The sequence below is a fragment of the Gastrolobium bilobum genome, unplaced genomic scaffold, assembly GCF_033153095.1.
Source record: "Gastrolobium bilobum isolate Gb01-03AN ecotype WA unplaced genomic scaffold, APGP_CSIRO_Gbil_v1 utg7600, whole genome shotgun sequence".
NCBI classification, from domain to species: domain Eukaryota; kingdom Viridiplantae; phylum Streptophyta; class Magnoliopsida; order Fabales; family Fabaceae; genus Gastrolobium; species Gastrolobium bilobum.
The window spans coordinates 319,848-345,438 of record NW_026897674.1 but is presented as its reverse complement, the minus strand read 5'-3'; the positions used below and the strand labels follow the sequence as shown (position 1 = coordinate 345,438).

At 32.0% G+C, this 25,591-nt stretch overlaps 1 protein-coding gene across 1 annotated transcript in view; it reads left to right on the top strand.

Annotated features, from left to right (window-relative positions):
• The window catches only part of LOC133309182 (malonyl-CoA:anthocyanidin 5-O-glucoside-6''-O-malonyltransferase-like), a 38,249-nt gene extending 17,192 nt beyond the window's left edge, over positions 1-21,057 (top strand). The window contains exons 3-4 of the mRNA XM_061509917.1: positions 7,557-7,566; positions 19,594-21,057. Of these exons, the coding sequence (XP_061365901.1) occupies positions 7,557-7,566; positions 19,594-21,057 (1,474 nt within the window). The remainder of the gene's footprint in view (positions 1-7,556; positions 7,567-19,593) is intronic.
• The last annotated feature ends 4,534 nt before the right edge of the window (positions 21,058-25,591 follow it).

Sequence of the window (25,591 nt, the reverse complement as noted above, 5' to 3'; positions counted from 1 at the left end):
AATTACGAAACAAGTATTGAGACAAAATGATTTTGGCAAATTTTGACGAGTTAAACGTGATCTGGTCATAAATTTATCTTTGAGATTAAATCACAATTGATTAAGAGTCCCATTCATGCTTATACCTTCCTGTCTGATTTGATTCTAATAATGTCGGTCTCATGATTTGATTTTGAGGATACCAGTATCTTAGGAATAAAAGAGAATGTACTTATATAAGTTAGTTTGGACACCTTGCTAATTATCGTGCCCAAAAAGATTACCAGGGAAAATAAACAACAATTCAATGCAAAAATTGACAAACTAATTCAGAGACTCAATGAATGGTAAAAAACGAAAATAAAATTTTCCCACGTATAGCTCTCTCAGTGAAAGCATAAACCTTCATGAAAAAAAGTACGAAAGAGATCCATGACATGTTTTTTCAGAACGAGCCCCACTTCAACACCACTTTTCCCATTCTTGCTTTCAGCCATGCCAATGGTTAAACCTCTATCCACCGAAGTCATCTCCACCTTAGCAGGCCTTCCCCAACCAAAGTCTGTCTCGTAAACTCCAAACCTGTTCGACCCTGCAACTCCTATTCCTTTAACTCCCTCTCTAATCATAGACAAAAATTTAGAAGACAATGTCTCTATTCCATCAAGAGCTCCTTTATCCAACTTTTTTATTTTACTATAAATCTTCTTTGCAACAATGACCACCCCATCTTCTTTTGTAAAGTCATCTTGCTGTGTATCCACCATATGAGAACACACACAATTACCAACATAGTTCTCAGGGATTGGAGGCTCTAACCGAGCCCTGCAATCCATAGTGAATATAAAAGCAAATTTTTGTTTATCCCTTTCGGCTTCTTGAATTGCTTTAGCAATACAGACAGAAACATAAGCACAGGTAAGAACAAAATTTGACAAAGTAGTTGGCTTTGAAGAAGCCATTGATTGTTCTCCTTCCACCATATCCCACTTGGATAACACCCTTTTCTTTACATTCTCCAAATCTTCACGTGTGAGCTCGAACGTGCCTCGAACTGAATGCTCCACAAGTGGTGGAAACGCATTTGACATAATCTTCAAGCTTCGCCCGTTGCTGTTGTTATTAGTAGGGTCCAATATAGATGAGATTTCTTTCCAATTGTTTATGAACAAAGATTCAAGGCCATTTGGATCTTTGATGACTTCCCTGTCAAAGAAGGGTTCTAATCCTCGCACCAAAGATGGTGATTCTTCACCAGATTTACATAGAGAAGCCCAGGCCTTGATGAACATAGTTGAAGATTTTCCATCAAGAACAGCATGGTGGGAGCTGATTCCGATGCAAAATCCGCTGTTTGGAAACAGGGTTATCTGCAGGGAGATAGCAGATGCAAGAGATTCTGATGATTCCAAGTGGGGTGCCAAAGAACGAGATTCTATGGCTTCACGGGGTGTATTGTCCAACATATGATTGAAATCTGCATCACACTCTGCCAGGACCAAGGAAACACCATCACCAGGGTTGTATTGGATTATAGGTTTCTGTGAATCAGAAGGCCAAACGATGCTACCAGCTAAAGGGAGGAAGTGTTGGAGGACAAGAGAGAGTGAGGTTTTGAGTTTTGGAACCACTTTTTCAAAGAAAAAAGATGGGTTTGAATGAGGAAGAGGAAGGGTGTAGAAGAAGATGCGCTCAATTGGATGGAACCTGAGCCAAATGAGATCAAAGAAGGTGAAAGGGAGAGACAATTGAGTTGAAGATGGAGGAGCAACAAGACAGTGCTCATGGATTTTGATGGAGATGTTTGAAGAAGCCATGTGAAAGAAACAGAGGAAATGCTTGCTTTCTTATTATCCGTTTGAACTGCTATGGCGCCGTTAGCTAAATACTTTGATATCTGAGTTAATTTCGTTGCATAATATTATTATATGATTGGCATAAACTTGTCAAGGATGTTGTTTTGTTCCTTAGTCAACTCATCTCGAACGTGAGATTATTCGAAGAAAAAGTGGAGGTAGGTATCAGTTGCACATGCAAAGTTTGACACGAGTTTTAGTTTTGATCATTGTATTTATTTTTAAAACTAAGTTGAAAGTTCTCAAAATCTTAAAGATTAAATTTAGTTCTTATTTTTTTTTTTTGTAAAAAAATAGTGTTAATAAATTAATTATGATTTCCAATAATTATTTTATATAATAAGTATTTAACTACAATGAGATAGTTCAATTTGAACTATTTTTCTTCCAATATTTCTTGCTTTTCATACGAGTTCATTAATCAGCGACCCTAATTATTTTGGAAAATAATTATTGCTGATGTTTATGTTTAGATAGCTTAATTTATTTATTTTTAATTTTTTTTGTAACGAGCATGACTCAGATAACACATGAAAGTTTATGACTTAAACTATAAAATTTGGCCATGTCCTAACATGTTTATTACATAAATTTGGTTAATTTTTTTTTAAGAGTCTATTGAACTTAAAAAAAAATAAAACTTTAAGCCACTTAAAAAGCCGTCTAGCTTCTTGGTTAAGTAAAAATAATAATAATGACAATAATAATATTAATAAAAATTATTATTATTATTATTATTGCTGTTGATGTATTACATTTTCATTATAACATTTGAAATCATATATTTGTAGGTTAATTGAACATTGGTTCCGTTGATTTACATAGTGACTTAGGTTTAAAGCCTTAATTATGTATTCAGTAATATTTTTGAAAGGAATTTAAAGCCTTAATTCGGGATTCGTTCTGAACAAAATTGCCTCTCATGGAAGATACATGTGGTTTATTCAATATATATATATGAGGATTGCATTTTTGTAGCTGCTGTACGTGCAACAATCAAATACTTGCCATATATATACTTGAAAGTATTAAATGCAGAGAATTATAATCATACAAATGATGAAAGCATTAAATGGGGTGAATCATAACCATACACTTGTCGTTGCTTTACGTAAAGCGGCTGCAAAAAATGATTTTATATATATAATGACTTAGGTTTGTCGTAGACTTGTTTAATTAATTTATTATAATATAAAGGTCTTCCAGACCACAATAGAACAAGAATTATATCAAGTTGCTCTTATTTGAAAAACAGATACGCGTGCGGATGAGAGAATGATATGATATTTGTTTTAATATAGGGATGCATGAATTCAGCCCTATATTCGGTTCTACCGACGAACTTAGAATATTGAGCCTCATAAGTTGCTCTTATGTAAAAGGCATTTGTTTTAATATAGGATGCATGAATTCAGCCCTATATTGGGTTCTAATGACGAACTTAGAATATTGAGCCTAACGACAGGTTCAAAATAAATAAATATTATTAAAACTTATAAACTATATTAAGCCCTATATTAATTGACTTCGTATAGTTTGTAAGTTAATAAAAAAAAAATTGTCGGAGAATTTTCTATTTCTCATCTCACTTAAGTAGACATAGAGCGTAGAATCTCATTTGTCCTAAAGATGTGGGTCTGAGATTTCATGTCTCATGAAATTTGATTATCTTTCTTTTCGTAACACACCCCTCCTTTTTCCTCAGAAAAAAAAAAACAAAAAATTAACTGTTATCAATATTGAGCTAGCGTACGCACTTCAATTTTTTCTTACAAATAAACTAACGTTTTTTCAAGCAATAATATTTTGTTATCAACTTGATAAAAAAAAAAATCTTAGAACATTACTCCTAAGAATATACATTCATATTAAATGTATAAGATATGCATGATATAAGTTAAAATTTAATTCTTTCAAAAAAATTCTAATGAAAATATTTATATCATTTGAATCAACATTAATTTCGTTGTATCTTAAGTCCATATATTCAACCCTTATTCATGCGAATTTTTTTAAGAAAGAAAAACGATGATGGTTATTAACAGTGAAATTTGGATATTCTGCTAAGATTTGGACGGAATTATCACTTCCTTCTTGCATTCCTTATTGTTTTGAAAAAAAAAAAAAGGCATTAAAAAAAGGACAGTGAATGTATTTTATAAATAAAAAATCTGAAGAAGAGTATGGAACCTTGGCATAGTTGGGGAAGGCCTGCTAAGGTGGAGACAACATCAATCTATAGAGGTTTAAACATTGGCATAGCTGGGGTGGGAAGAGTGGTGTTGAAGTGGAACTTGTTCTGAATAAGCATGTGATGGATCATTTTCATACTTTTTTTTATGATGGGCTATGCTTTGACTGAGGGAGTTTTAATTGGATGATTCAGCAATTTATTACGACAGAGAAAGTGGAGTATGTTAAATTTTCATTTTCATTTATTTATTTATTTTTTATTTACCGTTCATTAACTCTATGAACTAGTTTGTTATTTTGGATCGCATTATTGATTATTTTTCCTTGTAATCTTTTTTAGGTATAATATAACAAAGTGTCCGACACTAAGTACTACTGTACTAGTACTCGTTTTAATTAATTTATTTATCCAATCAGATGAAAAATGGAGTATATGCACCAAATCTATTTTTACATAACCAAACCAAGGTTCAAAGAATCGAATTCACTTTTTACAAAACAATTTGGTTCAAAAATCGGTTTATTATTGATTTGGTTCGGAATCCAGTTCATAACTAATTCGGTTCGGAATCCAGTTCATAACTGATTTCTGAACTAATCTCTATTTCTGAGTTCAGAACTGGTTTTTGAATTGATGAATCATAAAGCATAGAAAACGTAGACAGTGCTGCCCAGTGAAATTCTGAGGTATCAAATGCTGCCCACTTAGTATCCACGTACATACATTCATTCCAAAGCTTGAACTGGTTTTTGGGTATTTTGCACACCCTGGCTAGTGCATAATGGTGTTCAAAGGAGGACATTAACAACAATCAAGTAAAGTTCCACTTAAACAACTTGAATTAATTCCCAGGAGCTATTCTGCTAGTCTTTGTTTGTTTAGGCACATATGCATATTGTCTGAAGTCCATAGCCATTGTTGGCCTATGATAAAGCAGGTATATGATCACAAATCATAATGTTGATATAAAAGTCCAAGGGACAATGAATTCCAGCATTATGTTTGAAATACATTACCTATTATTACAAGTGTTTCGAACATCTTTCAGAGGAGCACGGAGGCCACTTGCACGAGAACCAGAAGAGCATCTAAAGGATGATATCATAGAGACAAATCTTTCCATTGACTTCTCAGCTATTTCTGAATAATGGCCTAGATGGGAAATTTTTGTCCCAAATTTTTCTTCTTCAACATTATTCTCTGTAAATGGTCTATCAACATTTTGATCACTGTAACCTCAATTCAAGAAAATCAGAATTTAGAGAAACTTACACAGAGATACTTCCCTTCACGATTCTTTCAAAAGCAAGCACAAGTATATGGTAAAAAAAATTTTATACAACATAAGAATAATTTTATCTCCAATAGACCCATCGAAAATCGTAACACTCTTTTTTTTTAAAAAAAAAAAAATAGCGAGCCCCACCACATGTGTGTCTACAACATGAGAGATATTCTCTTATGCAATATGAGATTAGATGAACCCTATGTATATTAACTACTATATTTGACTTATAATTTCCAACATGTAGCATTGTATCATCCATTTTCTTTAACTCGAACAATTCTCTCAGCCTGTACTTCATTCTCTTAAAACACAAGTAGTCAATATTTAATTATTAATTTTGTTCCTTAAAAAAAAAAACTACAATTTAGAACCAATGAGTATTAAATTCTTAGTTAAAGTCAAATTGCCATGAAAATGAAACTAAAAGTGACATTTATTAATGAAAAACTAGTCATTCATTTCTTGTTTCAAAAGAACCAAAATGGGCAATGTAGTAGGAGTGTTCGCGGTCTGGATTGGATCGGTTTTGGAAGCAAAATTCATCCAATCAAATTCCTTCGGTTTGATCATGTAGTCATCGATTCGGTTTGGATTTTTTTTCAAATCCGATCCGATCCAATCCAATTTTTTTCGGTTTGAATTGGATCGATTTTCGGTTTTTTTAAAATCCTTAAATTTGTTTCATGATTATTGTGCAAATAACATCTTTTGTATATATTGACTTTGTAATTTTATTTTTTTTAAATACAAAATCATCATTAAACGATAATATAGTTTTTTCTTTATTGGGCAATGAGATATGAAACTCTACACAAATTAAATTTTGTTAATGAGATATGACTAGGCTTTTTTTTGGGTTTAGATAATGGTTAATGATCTTTGGTTTAGAAATTTTTGGGCTATGATTGGAAAAAAAACCCAAATAGGTAGAGAGAAATTAATATATTGGATCAGTTTGGATTGAATCAGTTTTTATTAACCCATCCGAAAACCGATCCAATCCAATTAAATTTTGCGGTTTTTTTTTTTGTTTTTGATTTTTCGATTTTCGGTTTATTCAGTTATCGATTTTTCGGTTCGGTTATTGCGGTTTGGATCGGTTGATGAACACCCCTAGCACTTTTTTAGGAACACAAAAACATATTCAACAGCACATGATACGTAACTAAACTACAGATACACACACTTTCAAGGGCCTATAATGCCCAAAAGAATGTTGTGTTTTCTTTAAAATCTAAACTCAATCAGAATTTACACTTACCAAATTGAGTCTTATGAGTTGGCCAAACAGAATTTGTGAGAAATTGGGTCTGAAAGATGGATCTTGGTGCCAGCACCAGTGAAGCAATTCCACTAACATTGGATGGGTATGCTTTGGAATCTTAGGCATTAAACCCAGCGATTCATATCCCAAATCTTAATCAATTTCAAAATATTTTTTGTGGCTCGATAGCTTAGATATTATAGAGCTTTCAAGTTAGTAATATTTCTTATCTTGCAAATCTTCTTCCAGCGAATTCTCTTTAATGATAACCAACACACTTCATTCAAAACACTAGCTTCATTCCACTGACACTGGAAATTTTGTAGCGACAGACAATTCCTAATAATAAAAGACAATGTCTTATTTCTATATATGACAGAGGTATCTTCTATCTTCTTATCCCACAATTCCGTTAACAGACAATGCAAGTTTACGTGTTCGACACCACGAATCCACGGACACGAAGAAGTGAGAAGTGCATATATAATTACGAATTGTAAATCGCTAAATCAAAAACCCCCTAAATTTAATAATTAATACCTAGATCCCTAAATCAGTTTAAGAATTGCACAACGAAAACAAACGAAAACCTGAATGGAAAATAAACAACTCGTCACAACCAACGACTTCAAATGGCACAATGACGACGAAGGGAGTGGAGTGCAAGAGTAACCAATGCACACTCGCAACCTAAATGATACATGGGTAGAATAGCAACCTCAACGGTGAATTTCAAACCAGAAACATTGCTCCACCATGTTTCAGTCTGAGATTCAATATCGACACAGAGACAATGGCTAGTGAGCGAACAATTTGGGATTGGCTTTGTGAGTGATAACACTGTATGTAAAAGAACGGTTCATAATAAGTTCATAACTGAATTATTTTAAACAATTAAAAACTTATCTGGTTTATGAACGTTTGAAAAATCTTTTTTTTTTTCTCATCACGGGTCGGTTCTCAATATGATTCAAGTTTTTTCAAGGTATTTTGCATACCCCTAAACTAGGTATCGATTTGGAGGATTTTTTTTTTTAACTTCTCTTTTATTTATGGGTTTAAAGTGTTTTTTTTCTTTTAAAGATACGAAATTATATTATTTTAAGAGAGAAAATGACACAAGTAATAAAAATTATGGAGAGAGGAAGTGTATATTTTTTAATTTAAATTTTAAATAAAAATTATTAGTTTGTATCTTTCTCTCACTTAAACTTAAAATGACACAATTTTATATACTTTAAAAAGACAAATATTTTTCCATTTATTTATAATGAGAAACATCATCAAAAAATTTTAATAAAAGTTCTTATCATTAAAAGGGTTCATCTATAATAAAGTAAAATAAGTTAAACATGTAAAGAATGATTTTTTTAAAGGTATATTATTACTTTTTGAAGTTTTCATATATATATTTACGTTTTATTTATATTTTTTTAATTTATATTTTTCCTTTTATGAAAAAAGTATATGTCTTTTTAAAAGATACGAATTTGCTTACCAAAAAAAAAATAAAAAAAATACAAATTTAGATCATTTTAAGAGAGAAATAAACACAAAAAAGTGTGAATCCCATTGGAAAAATAAAACTGTGAATCTCACTTCTTTATATCTATTTTTTTTTCTTAAAAGGATCCAAGTTTGTGTCTTTTATAAGGACACACATTTTTTCTTTATATATTTAAGTTTCATTTTTAATTTTATTCTAAATTTATATTTATAATTTTATTACCCTTTATTCTAAAAATTTACTCTACTAACATTATTTCATCTCCCCCGTTAAAATTCTAACAGAATCAAATCAGACGTGAAGGCATAAGCTTGAAAATTGTGATTTAATGTCAAAGATAAATTTATGACCAGATCACGTTGAACCCGTTAAAATTTGTCAAAATTAATCAATTAATCTCAATAAATGTTTCATAAGTAATTTATGAATCTAACCGCTCTCAATTAATGCTAGTAGTAAATTTATGCATATTCTAATTCGTAAATTCTCTACTAACATTAATTAGGAGCAGTTAGTTTCCATTATGCACTTTTTTCTTCACTGATTATATTGTTTTCTATAGGATTTAGTGAGTTTTTTTTTTTGGTATAAAGTGAGTTTTCTTTTAAAAGACACAAGTTATATCATTTTGGCAGTTTTTAACTATACATTTCGGGGAATGTATAATTATAATATTAAAAAGTCATATTTTTTTTACTTTTCATGTTAGGAGACATCTTTTGAGAGACAAAAAAATAAATTTTAATATTATAACTATGCATATTCGAAAATATATTTCCTTTTTCTTTAACCTTGTTGGTGCAACGTGAAATCGTGAGGATTTGTAAAAAATTATTTGTACGACATGGAATAAGCTCATCCTCAGTATCAATCTCCATCAAGCAAGAAAGAAAACGGGAAGGAAAATAGCTTAACACCAAAATCACGGAGGTATCCATGACTAGCCAATTCTGTGAAATATTATGACTAGCCAATTCTGTGAAATATTATGACTAGCCAATTCTAAATGTACTATATATAATACTTTTATGACTTATGTGCCGTCAACTTTGAAGAGTTTCCACAATAGACTAGATCTTGTGTGAACCACAAACTAACAAGTCGTTATTATCGAAGAATTCTTAATTTTCTCTTTGGGATTTAAAATTAATATAATTTTAATTTTTCAATTCATATACGGGACCTTCAAATTGGACATCATTAGGATCTTTAATTTGCCTCCCATTGTGATAGATAACTAGAGGATAAGTGCCTGAACTTGAGCTCATCTTTCAACATAAATTTGATCTAGAGTTTGGCTTGAATTTGGATTTTGTTAAAAAAAATTGAATTTGTAAGTATATTGCCATTGATTTCACACGATACAAGCTTTGATTATAGCTTGGAATAGAGATGAAAGACGTTGGAAATTTTGGGTAGTAAACATGTGAGTGACAAATGAGGCAGAAACCCACTCATTTGAGGGTTTTTTGCCGATGTATACTCGAGTATCCGGGGTTGATACTCGAGTATTCAGTGTGATACTCGAGTAGGAGAGTTCATACTCTGATAAATAATTCAAGAAATGATGAACATCTTCAAGCAGGAACTTGAGTATATTGTTTTGTACTCTGGTATAATTTTTTGATTAACGATCAAATAGGAGGCAGATTGATGTTATGTTTAAGAAAAATGTCAAATATTTTAAATAGTTTATAAATGAAGATGAGGTGGTAATTTTTAATTATTTAAAAGATAAATGGGACAAATAGCCATTGTTTAATAGTCACACAATTGCCAGCATAGTTCTCAGGTATTTGAGGCTCTAACCGAGCCCTGCAATCCATAGTGAATATAAAAGCAAATTTCTGTTTATCCCTTTCGGCTTCTTGAATTGCTTTAGCAATACAGACAGAAACATAAGCACAAGTAAGAACAAAAGTTGACAAAGTAGTTGGCTTTGAAGAAGCCATTGATTGTTCTCCTTCCACCATATGCCACTTGGATAACACCCTTTTCTTTATATTCTCCAAATCTCCACGTGTAAGCTCGAACGTGCCTCGAACTGAATTCTCCACAAGTGGTGGAAACACATTTGACATAATCTTTAAGCTTCGTTCGTTGCTGTTATTATTAGTAGGGTCCAATACAGATGAGATTTCTTTCCAATTGGTTATGAACAAAGAGTCAAGGCCATTTGGATCTTTGATGACTTCCCTGTCAAAGAAGGGCTCTAACCCTTGCACCAAAGATGGTGATTCTTCACCGGATTTACATAGAGAAGCCCAGGCCTTGATGAACATAGTTGAAGATTTTCCATCAAGAACAGCATGGTGGGTGCTGATTCCGATGCAAAATCCGCTGTTTGGAAACAGAGTTATCTGCAGGGAGATAGCAGATGCAAGAGATTCTGAGGATTCCAAGTTGGGTACCAAAGAACGAGATTCTATGGCTTCACGGGGTGAATTATCCAATATATGATCGAAGTCTGCATCACACTCTGCCAGGACCAAGGAAACACCATCACCAGGGTTGTATTGGATTATGGGTTTTTGTGAATCAGAAGGCCAAACGATGTTACCAGCTAAAGGGAGGAAGTGTTGGAGGATAAGAGAGAGTGAGGTTTTTAGTTTTGGAACCACTTTCAAAGAAAAAAGATGGGTTTATGAGGAAGAGGAAGGGAGTAGAAGAAGATGCGCTCAACTGGATGGAACCTGAGCCAAAAGAGATCAAAGAAGGTGAGAGGGAGAGAGAACTGGGTTGAAGATGGAGGAGCAACAAGACAGTGCTCATGGATTTTGATGGAGATGTTTGGAGAAGCCATGTGAAAGAAACAGAGGAAATGCTTGCTTGCTTGCTTATCCGTTTGAACTGCTACGGCGGTAGCTAAATACTTTGATATCTGAGTTAATTTCGTTGCATTAATTTATTATATGATTGGCATAAACTTGTCAAGGATGTAGTTTTGTTCCTCACTCAACTCATATCGAACGTTAAGATTATTCAATGAAAAGACCAATAAAGTTCTGGAGGTATCAGTTGCACAGGCAAAGATTGACACGACTTTTAGTTTTGGTGGTCATTTTATTTTTTATTTTGGATACATTGTATTTATTTTGAAAACTAAGGTGAACGTTCTCAAAATCTTAAAGATTAAAAGTTTTTTAATATTTTTTTTTTATAAATAATAGTGTGAATAAATAATACACGACCATATCATATTTTTTTTAATCTAAGAAGATTCATTTCCATTCAGTCCTATATTGGGTTCTATCAACCAACTTAGAATATTGAGCCTAATATCAGGTTCAAAATAAATATAATATTATTATGAGTAAAGGATTTCTTCTGTCACCGAAAATAAAATTATCTTCAGTGAGCTTAAAACGACGTCGTTTTGGGACAGAAATCAAGGTGTTTTTGTAATTATAATATATTGTAGGGTTATATTAGTCTTTATCATTATAATTTTTTAATCTTATAACCTTAAACAACGTCGTTTTGAGCTCGAGATAACTTTATCTCTGGTGACTAGAGAAATACTTTTCCCTATTATTATAGAAGGGGAGATTTTCATGTTTCTTAAAAAGGAAAAGATATTATCGGTTTGCTTGATTGTGTTCTAATTTTTTTTCTTAATTTTTTTTTGTAGAATAATTATAAAAATATGTATTTTTTATATATATTTTTAAAAAAATTAAAAATTAAAATATAAAACAAAAATATCTCAGACATTTTCTTTAAATTTGATTTAAAAAAAATAGTTACAAATTTTAAAACTCTTTTTACAAAATAGACTTTATCAAACAACTTTTTTGTTCTGAAAATCAAAAAATTATTTTTAGAAATAGTATCCAAACATGTCCTCTATTTTTTTCTTTGGTATTACAACATGTCCTCTATTTCTCATTTCACATAATTTCGAACAAGTTTGAATAGAGCATAGGATCATGTGGGTCCGTTTGAGATTTCATGGCTCATGAATAGGGTTGGCAAAACAGATTAACCCGGTCCGGCCCGACCCAACCCACATTAAACCCGAAAAAAATGAGTCGGGTTAGAGTTGGCTCGAAAAAAATAAAAAGAGTCAGAAAACCCGACCCGAGTCGGGTCGGGTTGACTCAAAAATATGGCTCGTGGGTTGGCTTGAAAAAATAGCTCGTGAGTTGGCTCGAAAATTAGTTCGCGGGTTGGCTCATTTTTAGTGGCAGGGATGTGAGAAGATTAGAGACTTAGGTTTAGAGAAAGAAGACAAAATAATGACAACATGTGTGGATTTTGTCCATTTTTTATATTTTTTAAAAAAACTCAACCCGCGAGCTGACTCGTTTAACCCGCGGGTTGGCTCATTTTTTCACGAGCTCGCTCAGGTCGGGTCGGGTTGGCAGCTCATTTTTATCAACCCAACCTGGCTCGATTTTGACGGATTACAAGCTAATCCGACGGTTGGCTCATTTTTGTCAACCTTACTCATGAAATGAGATTTTCTTTCTTTTTGTAAAACACCCTCTTTTTCCTATGAAAAACAAAAAACAAAAACATCAATATTGAGCGCAAGCACTTCAATTTTTGGCCTTTTGACCTTGGTAGTGTTGTTTTTGTAATGTATGACCGGAATAATTTGTGGGTCAAAAGTTTTGCCAATATAATGCACAACAACGCGGTTGGAGAACTGACGTTTAAGGACGTGATAGAAAGCATACCGCGTCTTGTACAATTTTTCTGGCACGGTCATCAGAGCTCCTAAGACGTGATACCTTACCTATCACGTCCAGTACAGGCCTGTCAGTGCTTTTAAGACATGATACCTTACCTGTCGCGTCCTGTGCAAAATCATATGTATAAGTTTAGGGTTTACCGTATTTCTGAAGAATCAAGATTTATAAGTTTTTATCTGATTCACGACAAAAAGAGAGGTTAACATTTATTACTTTTTCTTTTGTTTATTATTCTCTTTCAAAAAATATTTGTCTTTCTAAAGTATAAAATATGTGTTATTTTAAGTAAAATAGTAGTATTTTATTTAATATTTAAATTTAAAAAATCTATCAATAACCTTTCACTCTCACACACCATGGTTTTTTATTGTGTAATTATTTCTCTCACTATATATAAAATATAATAATTTTAGTTAAAATAACCCAATATTATATTTTTTTTTAAATAAATATTTTTCCCATTCTGTTCAGCCTTCAAGATATTTATAGGTAAGTATTGGATAGTTAACAATTTTATATTTATTTTGACGTATTAAAATGAAATTTAATTTGTAAAAAGTAATTAAATTTTTCAAAGGATAATATATATTTCTTAATTTATTTTTTGAATTTATTGTTAATTAATTATGCATATATTGTTTACAATTTTAATTTTTTTAATTTATAATTTTTAAAAAATTTCTTAAATTAATTATGCATATTCCATTATAATTTTAAAATTTTCAAAAAATATTTTAATTTATATTTTACCTAAATGATATAAGCGTCTATTTTTATTTAAAAATAAAATAGGCAAATAACACCCCTTTAATCATATTCTGTTTTTGGTACAATTAGACTACAAGAAATATAAATATTCAATAGTAATATTAATTCGATATACAGGATGCAAGACTTTTTCTTCTTATTATTCTATATGGGATTTGTTTTCTCATTTAACATGAGATAAACTCATTTTTTTACATTCACATATTGAGTGGTGGGACCTATTTATATTTTTTTTCTCTTCTATTCTCTCTCCTCTTTCCCATATATGTAAGTGTAAGTAAATAAGTTTATCTCATGTTAAATGAGATAAACAATTCTTGTTGTATATATCTTAAAAGTGAAGAAGGAACGATTCAATGTATCATGTTTTGCACAGGACGCGACAGGTAAGGTATCATGTCTTAAAAGCACTGACAGGCTTGTACTGGACGTGGTAGGTAAGGTATCACGTCTTAGGAGCTCTGATGACCGTGCCAAAAAAATTGTACAAGACGCGGTATACTTTCTATCACGTCCTTAAACGTCAGTTCTCCAACCGCGTTGTTATGCATTATATTGGCAAAATTTTTGACCCACAAATTATTCCGGTCATACATTACAAAAACAACACTACCAAGGTCAAAAGGCCTCAATTTTTTGTTACAAATAAAATAACGTTTTTTCAAGCAATAATATTTTGTTATCAAGTTGATAAAAGAAATCAAAGAATAAATATTTTAAACTTAACCACACGTTTGATTTCCGTTGATTTCATCAATGGGATGATTATTTTTATTTTTTTGTCACGTCACCTAACAGAACAATTTCGTTGGCGTGGGGTGCACGATCAATCCTGATGGTGGAATCAACGAAATCCCATTCACGGCGGTCACATCAACGTCGTGTCGTACAACAAAGGACTTCTAAAAAATGCTAATGTTTTTTTGCAGTCCATCCACTTCTCGAATAAGCTCCGCATGTTGTTTGGCCGTAAAAATTTACCAAACTTTTAGGAGGCATTTGATCGAGGAGAATTTTTTTAAATACTAGAAAAATGTAATTGATAGGAAAATGGTTGAAAATTGAGTTTGGTAAGAAAATGTAAAAAAAATTGTTTGATTGAAAAAAATTTAACCGGACAAATTAGGTAAGATTTATAAAGTCTATGTTTGGTTTGAGGTAAAATATAGATAGGGAAATAAGTGACAATTACGAAAATATCTGTACTTTTAAAATTTTTGGGAAAATAGAAAAATTGTAAATTATACAGAAACGCGATAAAGAAAAATGGATCCAGTGAGGGTAGGTTATAGAGATAGATTGTAGACACTGAGCCCTAGAGTCGCGATTGGAAAGGTCACAAATCGCAGTTGGTGATTCTTACGGTGGTGTTACTGATAATACTAAACAGAACCAGCGGTTACACGCTGACCGTGAAGGTGGGTGGTGAGTTCTAAACCGGCGAAGATTGTGAGCAACAGGGTGGGTCGATCGTCGGTGACGAAACAGGGTACGATGATGTTCGCCATGTTTTGGTTTTTTGTATTGTATCTGTTAACCGTTGTGTTGGGTTGTTTTGTTAAGCGCTTGTACAGGTTGGTTACCCTTTCTTCTTTATCTCTTTCAACCCACAAAACACGCTTTAGATGAGGGTAATAGGGTCCGATGCCATTTGTCTTATCCTTCATTTCCCTGGCTAAGTTTGAAAAACCACATACAAATTGACTTTCGTAACAGTGAATTTTCCTTGCTATCTACTACATAAAGCTGAAAGCTATGCAAATCGCTTAGATGAGGAAATTGAAGGAAACCGTGAACCAAACATGACTGTTATGCTTTCCCACTTTCATTTGCATAGGCATCCTCCTTGATACCCTGAACCAAACGCTCCCTTAGGAAGAGTGACCATTTTGTCACGCCTGGCCAAATTATTTACCAGACTGCCACGCCAACAGTAAAAATTCCCGAAATGCCACGCGGCATATTTCGCTACACTGTGCAGCGAAATATCTTTGCATATAATTCGCTACACAATGTAGCGAAATATGCCATGTCAGCCTGCATAGTCAGCAAAAATGCAACGTGTCAAGCAGACAGTAATTTGCTACATTGTGTAGGAATTATGCTTGTATTATTGTCTGCTTGACACGTTGCATTTTTGCTGACTATGCAAGCTGACATGACATATTTCGCTACACTGTGTAGGGAATTATATGCAAACATATTTTGCTGCACAGTGTAGCGAAATATGTCGCGTGATATTTCGAGAATTTTTACTGTTGGCGTGGCAGTGTGATAAATAATTTGGTCATGCGTGACAAAATAGTCACGTTCCAAACCTTTACGTTGACTCATACAAATAGATGACGAATAGGGGTTGAGTTGGAGAAAAATATTATGTGATATATTATTGTATATACGGGGGACTTTTGTTTTTAATTTTTTTTTCCATAAATAATTAAATATTTCTTTTTAATTTTCTTTTTACAATATCGCCAGGCTCATTTCTTTTTGTAATATTGGCACAAAGGTTGTGTTTTTCTTTCTATAAGCTTATTCAAATATCTGTAAAAAAAACTTGAGCATTTAATGTCTTAATATTTAATATTTAAGCATTTCATTCATTTTAAAATAGCTGTTTAGGTTGTTGTATAGTTATTAGGGAAGTTATAAAATATTTCCAAAAGTAAGAAAATATAATTATGGTAGAGTAAATTAAATTACTTTATATTAAATATTCAAAATATTATTATTTGTGAGATTCCATGAACATTTTCTTTGGATCATAAATGAGAAGTTGAAAATAAAAAAAATGAAGGGGATATAAGAAGTGAAAGTTTAAAAAGTCCCATACAAGAGAGAAAATAAGCAGAAGGCTTTATAACGCTTAGATTCATTTTTGTTGTTGTTGAGATATTACAATTGATTCATCACTTTGTGATTAGTCTGATTCGGGGTGAGTCCTGAAATTAAAGATTTAAATTTGTCCTAAAAATGATACTGAGAAGAATTAAATATATATTCTTATCCCAATCTGTTCAATTCTCTAATGCCAATTGAGCTACAATCATTTGGTTAGCTTCATTTCCTTTGATTGGCCCTTGAGACCAATGTTATTAAACCCGACTCGATTATTGATTCGGTCGAGATATTGGGTTACTGGGTCACCGGTTCAACCAGTGGATCACTGGTTCAACCGCATGACCTGAAAAGTATATGTAAATGTATAATTTATATTAAAAAACTATAAATATACTTAAATACTTATAAAAAAATATACCAATTTCAAATATTTTAATATAAAAACAATAAATTACACATCATTGTCCAACAAAAGATCAATCAAACATATAATATTTGTGATACTAGTGTTTCAGGTTCAGTAAACGACATCTCTAACTATAAACCAAATCAAAATTCCCTGCATATTGCATAATCAAGATAATATTAGTGTTGTAGGTACATAATCTATGTAAGTTAATAATCTACAAATCACTCAAATATTTCAAAAGAAAACAAATCATTTGTGTTTGAGAGTAAAAAAAAGGACATTAATTTATGAAAATTAATTAAATTTTTTTTATAGACCGGGCCGGGTCACCGGTTGAACCGACCGGGTCACCGATTTTTACGAAAACCGGCCGGGTCGCACCGGGTCACACCAGTTCTGTAACATAGCCGGTCCAATATGAAAACTGGACTGGTTACATGACAGGCTCACGATTTCTAGGTCGACCCAACCAGATCGATATGATTTTTATAACATTGCTTGAGACATTCCACTTTTGTAAAAAGAAAAGGACATAGGTCATCTATAATTCATCACGTATAGGCGCACCGAAGCTGGACGAACGACTTCTTGAGATGAATATATTCAAAATAAGATTAAAATTAAAAAATAATTAATTTCTTAAGTTTTATAAAACAATAAATAAAATGGAATAAGTAAAGCGGTTAAAATAATTGAATCCAATACCTTTTAATATTTGTAAAAATTCTAATACATATAATGTAACTAACTGCTCAAAACTTAAGTTATTAGATAAATACATCGGAGAATCTTATATTTACAAAAAAATTGTTTATAAATTATAGTATGTATTGATCATATTTTAATCAATAATGTATGACTTGTCATACTTAATATAATTTGTAAAAAATATTTGTAAATAAATCCTTCTCCAATACATTTATATTATTCTTTTTAAGAAATCTCAACATCAATCTTCTTGATATCATCTAGTTCAGTATCTATACCTCCGTAACCTTTTACTATACATTTTACCGAAACCGAAGTAGTGGTAATTGTTCTGAATTTAATAATACGATCCAACACCCTAGGTCTGGCTGTAGCCCATAACCTGACAACAACAATAGATCCTGTTAGTCACGTCCTCACTTGACGACCACCATGTTCTTCATCCATGGAGCAAGCTTAATTAAAGATAGTGTTTTCTTTGGTCTCAAGTAACTGCTTGGTACCGATTACCAAACAATCACACATGTATAATCGCAAATCAAAACAAGAAAGAGAAAGAGAAAAAAAAAATTGGAGACACAAATTTATCTGATTCTCTTAATATGAGCAGTGGCGGAGCTGAACAAAATTTGAGTCAGGGCCAAAAAATGATATGAGTAATTATTTTTTTTAATTTTAATTAATTCATATCATAATATATTTAAATTGGGAAAAGATCTGTTTATAATTTTTTTTTAATTTTTTTTGCAAATTATACTAGATACTTCCGGAAGTACGTAATGTAACTTTTCTGGGAATACATATTGTAGTTTGGAAGAGTTTATAAATAAAAAAGTTTGTAAATATAACCCTCCATAATTAAATTATATTAAATACAGAGCACCTGAGCAAGCAGTACAAGAAGAATTATAATTTGGGGAAATATAACATTCCCCTTATAATTTTAGTAAAATTAAAATAATTTTTTTTTTAATTTTACTAATTTTTTTTATACAAGTAGAAATTGAACATATAACCTAATACAACTTACCCAAATCTCTTATCAAAAATATTTTAAGTTTTAGATAGAGGCAAATTATAAATTATAGCCCGGGCCAAATTATAAATTATAGCCAGGTCAAATTATAATTTTAACCCGGATTAAATTATAATTAATTATATAATTATATATAATAAGTATACTTTGTTAAAATTTAACCCGAACCGAGGTCACACCCAGAAGGTACGTGGCTCCGCCACTGAATATGAGCCACGTTTAATAATATGTATTATATTGTCTTGACCACCCTAGTTACAAAATATTCAATTTATAAGGCAAATATAAACAGATTTATAAACCCTAATTAATTATAGTTATTTATGAGCTCAAAGACAAATTACATAAAAAGAAATAAAATAAAATAAACCCTAAGACATCAATTGTCCCGAGAATGGCTCTCTCCGTGGAGCGGGACGCTATTAACTTTCTCTAGCCTCTAGGTTCCGCCGATAAAGTTGTAGGTTATTTATTATAAAACTTAAAAGTTAATTTTTTTTTGCCATAAAACTAGTCTTATTGCACGAATTAATTGAAAATATTTCCAATGAGATGACTACAAGTGTCATTCTATAAAAGAAAGAAAACAAAAAGGATTTATTGTTTTTTAGATGAATTTATCTTCTATATACACATAAAACATGTGAAATCTATTTATTTTTTTTCCAACATGAGTCTCATATATTTTTAGGTGTATAAGATATATATAAAACACACCAAACCCAATCAAAAATCAAAGCCGTGTCAACCTTTGCTGCTCACACTTTTGTGTGCGTGTGCTTATCATATACTAATTTGCCGTTTGAGATCAAACTTTAGGAACAAAACAACGACTACAGATACAAACATTAATAACCATGGACATTCTTATATTAGATCCCCGAATTATTTATTATTCCAATGAAATTAACGCCGGCATCAAGTCATTTAGCTCCTTGCATTCACAACTTGACATAGTTGCCAATATTGAAAACCTAAACAGTATTAAAACAAGCTTACCCAAAAAAAAATAAAAACAGGCCTCACCCAATTTTTCTGGGGCTAAGCATTTTCTTCTAACAACACTTCCTCTGTTTCACATGGCTCCTCACAAGAACAACAACAACAACATCAAAATTCATGAGCACAACTATGTTGCTCCTCCATCATCTGCAACCGAAACATCTATTCTTCTCACTGTCTTTGACATGTTATGGCTCAGGTTCCATCCAGTTGAGCGTGTCTTCTTCTACTCCCTTAACGATTCACACTCATCAGACCCATCTTTTTTGTTTGACAAAGTGGTTCCAAGACTCAAAACCTCACTCTCTCTCACCCTCCAACACTTTCTCCCTCTAGCTGGCAACATCGTTTGGCCTTCTGATTCGGAAAAACCCATCATCAAATACACCCCCGGTGATGGTGTTTCAATGGTCATTGCAGAGTCTGATGCTGACTTCAACCATATCATGGATAATTCACCCCATGAATTGGTAAAGTCTCGTTCTTTAGTACCCCACTTGGAATCATCAGATTCTCTTGCTTCTGTTATCTCTCTACAAATAACTCTGTTTCCAAACAGTGGATTTAGCATCGGTATCAGCACCCACCATGCTGTTCTTGATGGGAAATCTTCAACTATGTTCATCAAGGCATGGGCTTCTCTATGTCAAAACTGTGAAGAATCACCATCTCTGGTGCAAGAGTTAGTGCCCTTCTTAAACAGGGAAGTCATCAAAGATCCAAGTGAACTTAGCATCACGTTCACAAATAATTGGACAGAAACCTTAACCGAAATGTTCCCTAAAGATAACAGTGATGGGCGATGCTTGAAGATTCTACCATTCCAACCAAAACTGGAGGACACAGTTCGAGCAACGTTCGAGCTCACACGAGGAGATTTGGAGAAGCTAAAGGCAGGGGTATTATCCAAGTGGGACATGGTGGAAGAAGGAGCACAATTATCAAAGCCACATACTTTATCATCCTTTGTTCTCACATGTGCATATGTTTCTGTCTGCATTGCTAAAGCTATTCAAGGAGTTGAAAAGGACAAAGATAAATTCGCTTTTGCATTCGCGGTGGATTGCAGGGCAAGATTAGAGCCTCCAATCCCTGAGAACTATTTTGGTAACTGTGTGTGGGGTCATTTCATTGATACACAACCAAGGGATTATACAAAGGAAGATGGGTTCGTCATTGTTGCTAAGTGCATTCATAATAAAATAAAAAGCTTTGATAAGGGAGTTTTTGGAGGAACCGGGGATGCTTTTTCTAGATTGAAGGCTTTGAAAAGTGAGGGAGTTGAATTGATGGGACTAGCAGGGTCAAATCGATTTGGTGTTTATGGTACTGATTTTGGTTGGGGAAGGCCTGCAAAGGTGGAGATAATATCAGTGGATAGAGGTTTAACCTTTGGCTTGGCAGAGAGTAAGGATGGGAAATGTGGGGTTGAAGTTGGGCTTGTTCTGAATAAAAATGTTATGGAACACTTCAACACTTTATTTCATGGAGGACTACGCGTTGATTGATTGGAGCTATTGCAAGAAAAAGGGAACTACCTCATCACTAGGTTTGACGTTGTATTCAATAGCAAAAGGACATAACTACATAAGCACAACTACTCTTTCTGATGTGCAATAACTGTTCTCCTTTAAGTGTATTTTTTTTTGTTCTCCTTTTAAGTTTATTTTTTTTGTTCCCCTTAATAAATTCGGGTCGTACTGTTTCAAACGCTTCACATTACAGCTAAAATTTATTTGAAATCACAATCTATTTTTATTGCAATTAACTACTCTCAAGTATTATTTTTTTATAATTTTAATTGAATAAGAAGCTGCCAACACGGTATTATTCCTCTTAGATTCGTTGCTCTCTTCTGTCTTCTCTAACGTAACCATGAAATGCTGTACCGGTACACCACCCCATTTGTCTCCACTAGAATTTTTTAAGAAGATCTGGAGCACACAGCATGAGAAAACAATGTCGTGACGTATCTAACAAAGTCCAAAATCTCGAAACACCATATATTGGAAGAGGTAAACTCTAATTCCTAGCTTCAACATGATCAAACGTTAAGAAAAACAACTGAACAAGACCAGACTCAAGATGGAAAAGAAGTTTTAGTAACTCCATTAACACCATCCAATCCTGTTCCAGCAACACAGTAAGCAAGAGGCCAATGTGATTATTGCAGGTCAAGTATATAAATATCACCGTTCACTTAACAACTTAAGTTTTGAGTTGAATTGATTTTTTATATGGTTTCAGAATCTCAGTGTTATGGGTACAATCTTTACCGCCTCTCAATTTTTTATAAATTTTTTTTAGCATAGGTAGGAATCTGATGCATCATCTATCTTTCTAGTTAATGGCTCTCCTGTGAGGGAGCGTGTTAGAGATAAATAAAATTATTAATGTAAACACATCCAAAGCTTGATTCTTTACATGATATTAGAGCCTTGATATTCCACATTCGATCTCCGCCGCCTCTCATTTTTTGTGTAAATTTTTTTAAATAGATAAGTTGAACTTGATGCATCGTCTCATCTTTAAATCCAATGGACTTTTTTTATAGGGAAATAGAATTATAATGTTGTAGGAAAATGTTTAGGTAATGTTATAGAGATAGAAATGGTGGGACCCACACTTGTTTATTTTTTTGGTTTTTGAAAACAAGGGTGGGTCCCACCATCTCTATCTCTATAACATTACCTAAACATTTTCCTACAACATTATACTTCTTTTTTCCTTTTTTTATAAAGTAGGTATAACTCCAACCTATAATTTAAATTCTTGACTTCAATTGATTCTTGCTCATTATAAAGGGACAGCTCACTCATCTCGGCTCATGCATGAGTCATAATAACCATCTTCGCACATTCACGCACTTAATTATATTATTTTATAGTAGAAAAGGACAATCATTTTAAATAAAAAATACCATACCACGGGAAAGCAAAAATGACTTAAGAGGTGTGCACGTCTCATTTGTGTCTTTATTCAATAATTGAGATGAAGAAAGTGCATTAAAAAAAAAAAATAATTGTGCGTCTCTCTCTCTCTATGTATATATATATATTAAAAAAATTAATTGTGCATCTCTCTCTCCATATATATATAAAACATTTGTGCATTTAAAGGATATATAATTATATTATTTTAAGAGAGAAAAATACAACTTAATTTTTTATTTAAAATTTAAATTTAAAATAAAAATTAGTTCCTTTCTCTCCAATAATTTATGAGAAAAATGTTTATGCAGTTACTGCAGATAAGTTATCTGCATTTATTCCAAAAACGACGTTGTTTTGGTATTGAAATCTTAAAAAATTATAAATATAAAGACTATTATAACCCTGAAATAAATTAAAATTACAAAAATACCATGATTTCCGCCCAAAACGACGTTGTATTGAGCTTACTGCAGATTTATTTGCAGTAATTGCAGAAAAAACGAACCCATAATTTATATTGCTTGCGTCTTTCTCTCACTTAAAATGACATAATTTTATGTCATTTAAAAAGATAAATACTAAAACACACACACACACACACACACACACATATATATATATATATATCATTTTAAATAACACAAACATATGTTATTTAAAATGAAATTACGGTGTTTTGATATTTTTTTACTTTCTCTTCCGGATTTCGTGGAAGACGAAGAGTAAAAAATTACACAATAGTTTCACTTAAAATAGTATAAACTTGTATATTTTAAAATAACAAATATTTTTCTTTAAACCACTAATTAATATACAACACATAATCACTGGCTTCATTCATAAATTTTCCAAAATATTTGTTGTTATCCTAGCGATCCATTGTATTTTTAAACTAAGTTATTTCATTCTTAATTTTTTTCAAAATAATTATTGACTTATTCATCAATCAAGTTTCAAAACCTAACTTATACGGAGTCACAATAAAAATATAAGAAAATCTTATTATTAACAAAAATATTAGACTTTAATTTAAAGGATCATTGGCAAAAAATTTGCAGTTTAATAACTTAATACTTAACCCATGTTTTATGAGTTTGTGTGATTATCAACTTAACCTAATCTATGAGCCCAATCTATCCAGTTATTTATAGGTTGATTTGTGTAAAAAATCGAGTTTATAAGTTCACTAAATCCATTTAACTCACCTATATAACCTATACATCCTTCTGGCGCTAATTCCGTCAAATTTTGATAATAAGCACTACGTGGTGTATTCACTAAAAAACCACATGAGATTAAGGGAATTTAATTATTTTAATACAATTTTAAAATCAAAATACCAAATTGATTTTAAAAGGGAAATATTTTACCAAAATAATGTAATAAGATGTGCTCATTTGTTGTGTGTTCAAGTGTATAATGCACGACTTGCAAATAAATGAATCAATGTCTACTTCGCGGCGCTTACTATGAGACATGCATTGGGGGTTCAGGCGTTTTAGTATGAATGGGAATGCGATGACTTGTACAATTCAATCCCCCTCCCTTCATCGCCGCACCTAATTTCAATTCACCAAGTCGCGTATTCATCTATATATCTGACTTGAACACAAATACTTTATATAGATTTAATGTTTATTATGTTATAATATTTATCTTATAGATACGTATAAAAGTATAGCCATCACTGTTCCCCCGCACTCCGGATTAGTCTTATAGCCGGCTCAAAGAGTCGAAGCTCGTGGTGATACCGGAGGGAGCCAACTCGTCTCAAAAAGATAATTAGAGTTGGGTAACTCCAAAAAAAAAAAGTATATGAGATTTATTTACAAACTTTTATGTGTATGTAAAGATAATTTTATTTTCTATAATATGAAAAATATTAAATCCTTTCATACACCTTCACTACAAAAAACAAGGCCTGCAGCGACATCAGTTTAACCACATTTATTAAAATGTTGATACAAATCCAAAAATACCCCCCATTTGCCACATTATTTTCAAAATGAAGTAAAATTGTTTGAGTTTTTTTCTCTTCTGAAAATCAGTTTTCATTTTTTTTTAATATAATTTCTATTCACTCTTTTATTCGTCTATTCTGTTACGGGATAAACTCTAGAGTTTTCTTCGTTCTTTCATGCTTAAAATCTAATAGAGTTCAACTCGTAACTCAATTCCTTTCTTAATCGTGAGCTTCAAATCTTGGTATTTGGTACACAAAATCCCGAATGCTAAGGTGACTCTGCTTTCATATCCTTATAGATCTATGAATGTTCTCAATATTCTTTGGTATTATATATTTTTATTTAATTATTTTTAAAATTTCAGGTTTAGGTTTCATCTCTATTGTTAAATTTGAAGTTTCGATCAGATCTGGTTTTTCCCTTCAATTAAGGTTCTGAAATTATAATGGAACTTCAGTTTTTAGGTTTTTGTTCTAATTGATATGAGATTTTCTCAATTTCTCTATGCGCAGATTGGTGTCATTCCGTGCGTAGTTCCTATCCTAATTTGCTCACTTCACTCTCACTCGTATTTAGGTATTCTCTCTTTCTCTCGTTTCTTCTGTTACAAACACTCGGTAGAAATTTGATTGAAATTGTTGTTATAGTGCCGTGAATATGAATTGCACGCACTTGGTTTCCATTTGTTGTTTTCTTCCTTTTCTTTTTTGGGGGGTCGAGGGAATTGGGATTAGGTTCAGATTTTGTTTTTGCTTAATTCCCTGTTTCTCTGTACAGACAGAATTTGTTCATTGGTTTTGTACTTTACTTCTTTGTCATCGATTCAATCTAACAATTTCTTTTTTCAGTATTTATGCTAATGATTTATCAATTCCCATTGTATTCATATACATTTACTTTTTGTCTTCTTCAATAATTATTTTGTGCATGAGTTTACTTTACATACTCTTTTTAAATTGATGCTTTGATTAACTATTAACGGTTAGAGATATATATATATATTAATTGATTTAATTAATGATTTTCTTTTTCTGCTAGTAAGAAAATATATATGAAATTGTATGTTGTTGATTTTTTTCAACAATCGTCACTGCTCGGTAGGTAAGAGTCTGTGGTAAGAGATGGTAATTTATATTCAATGACTT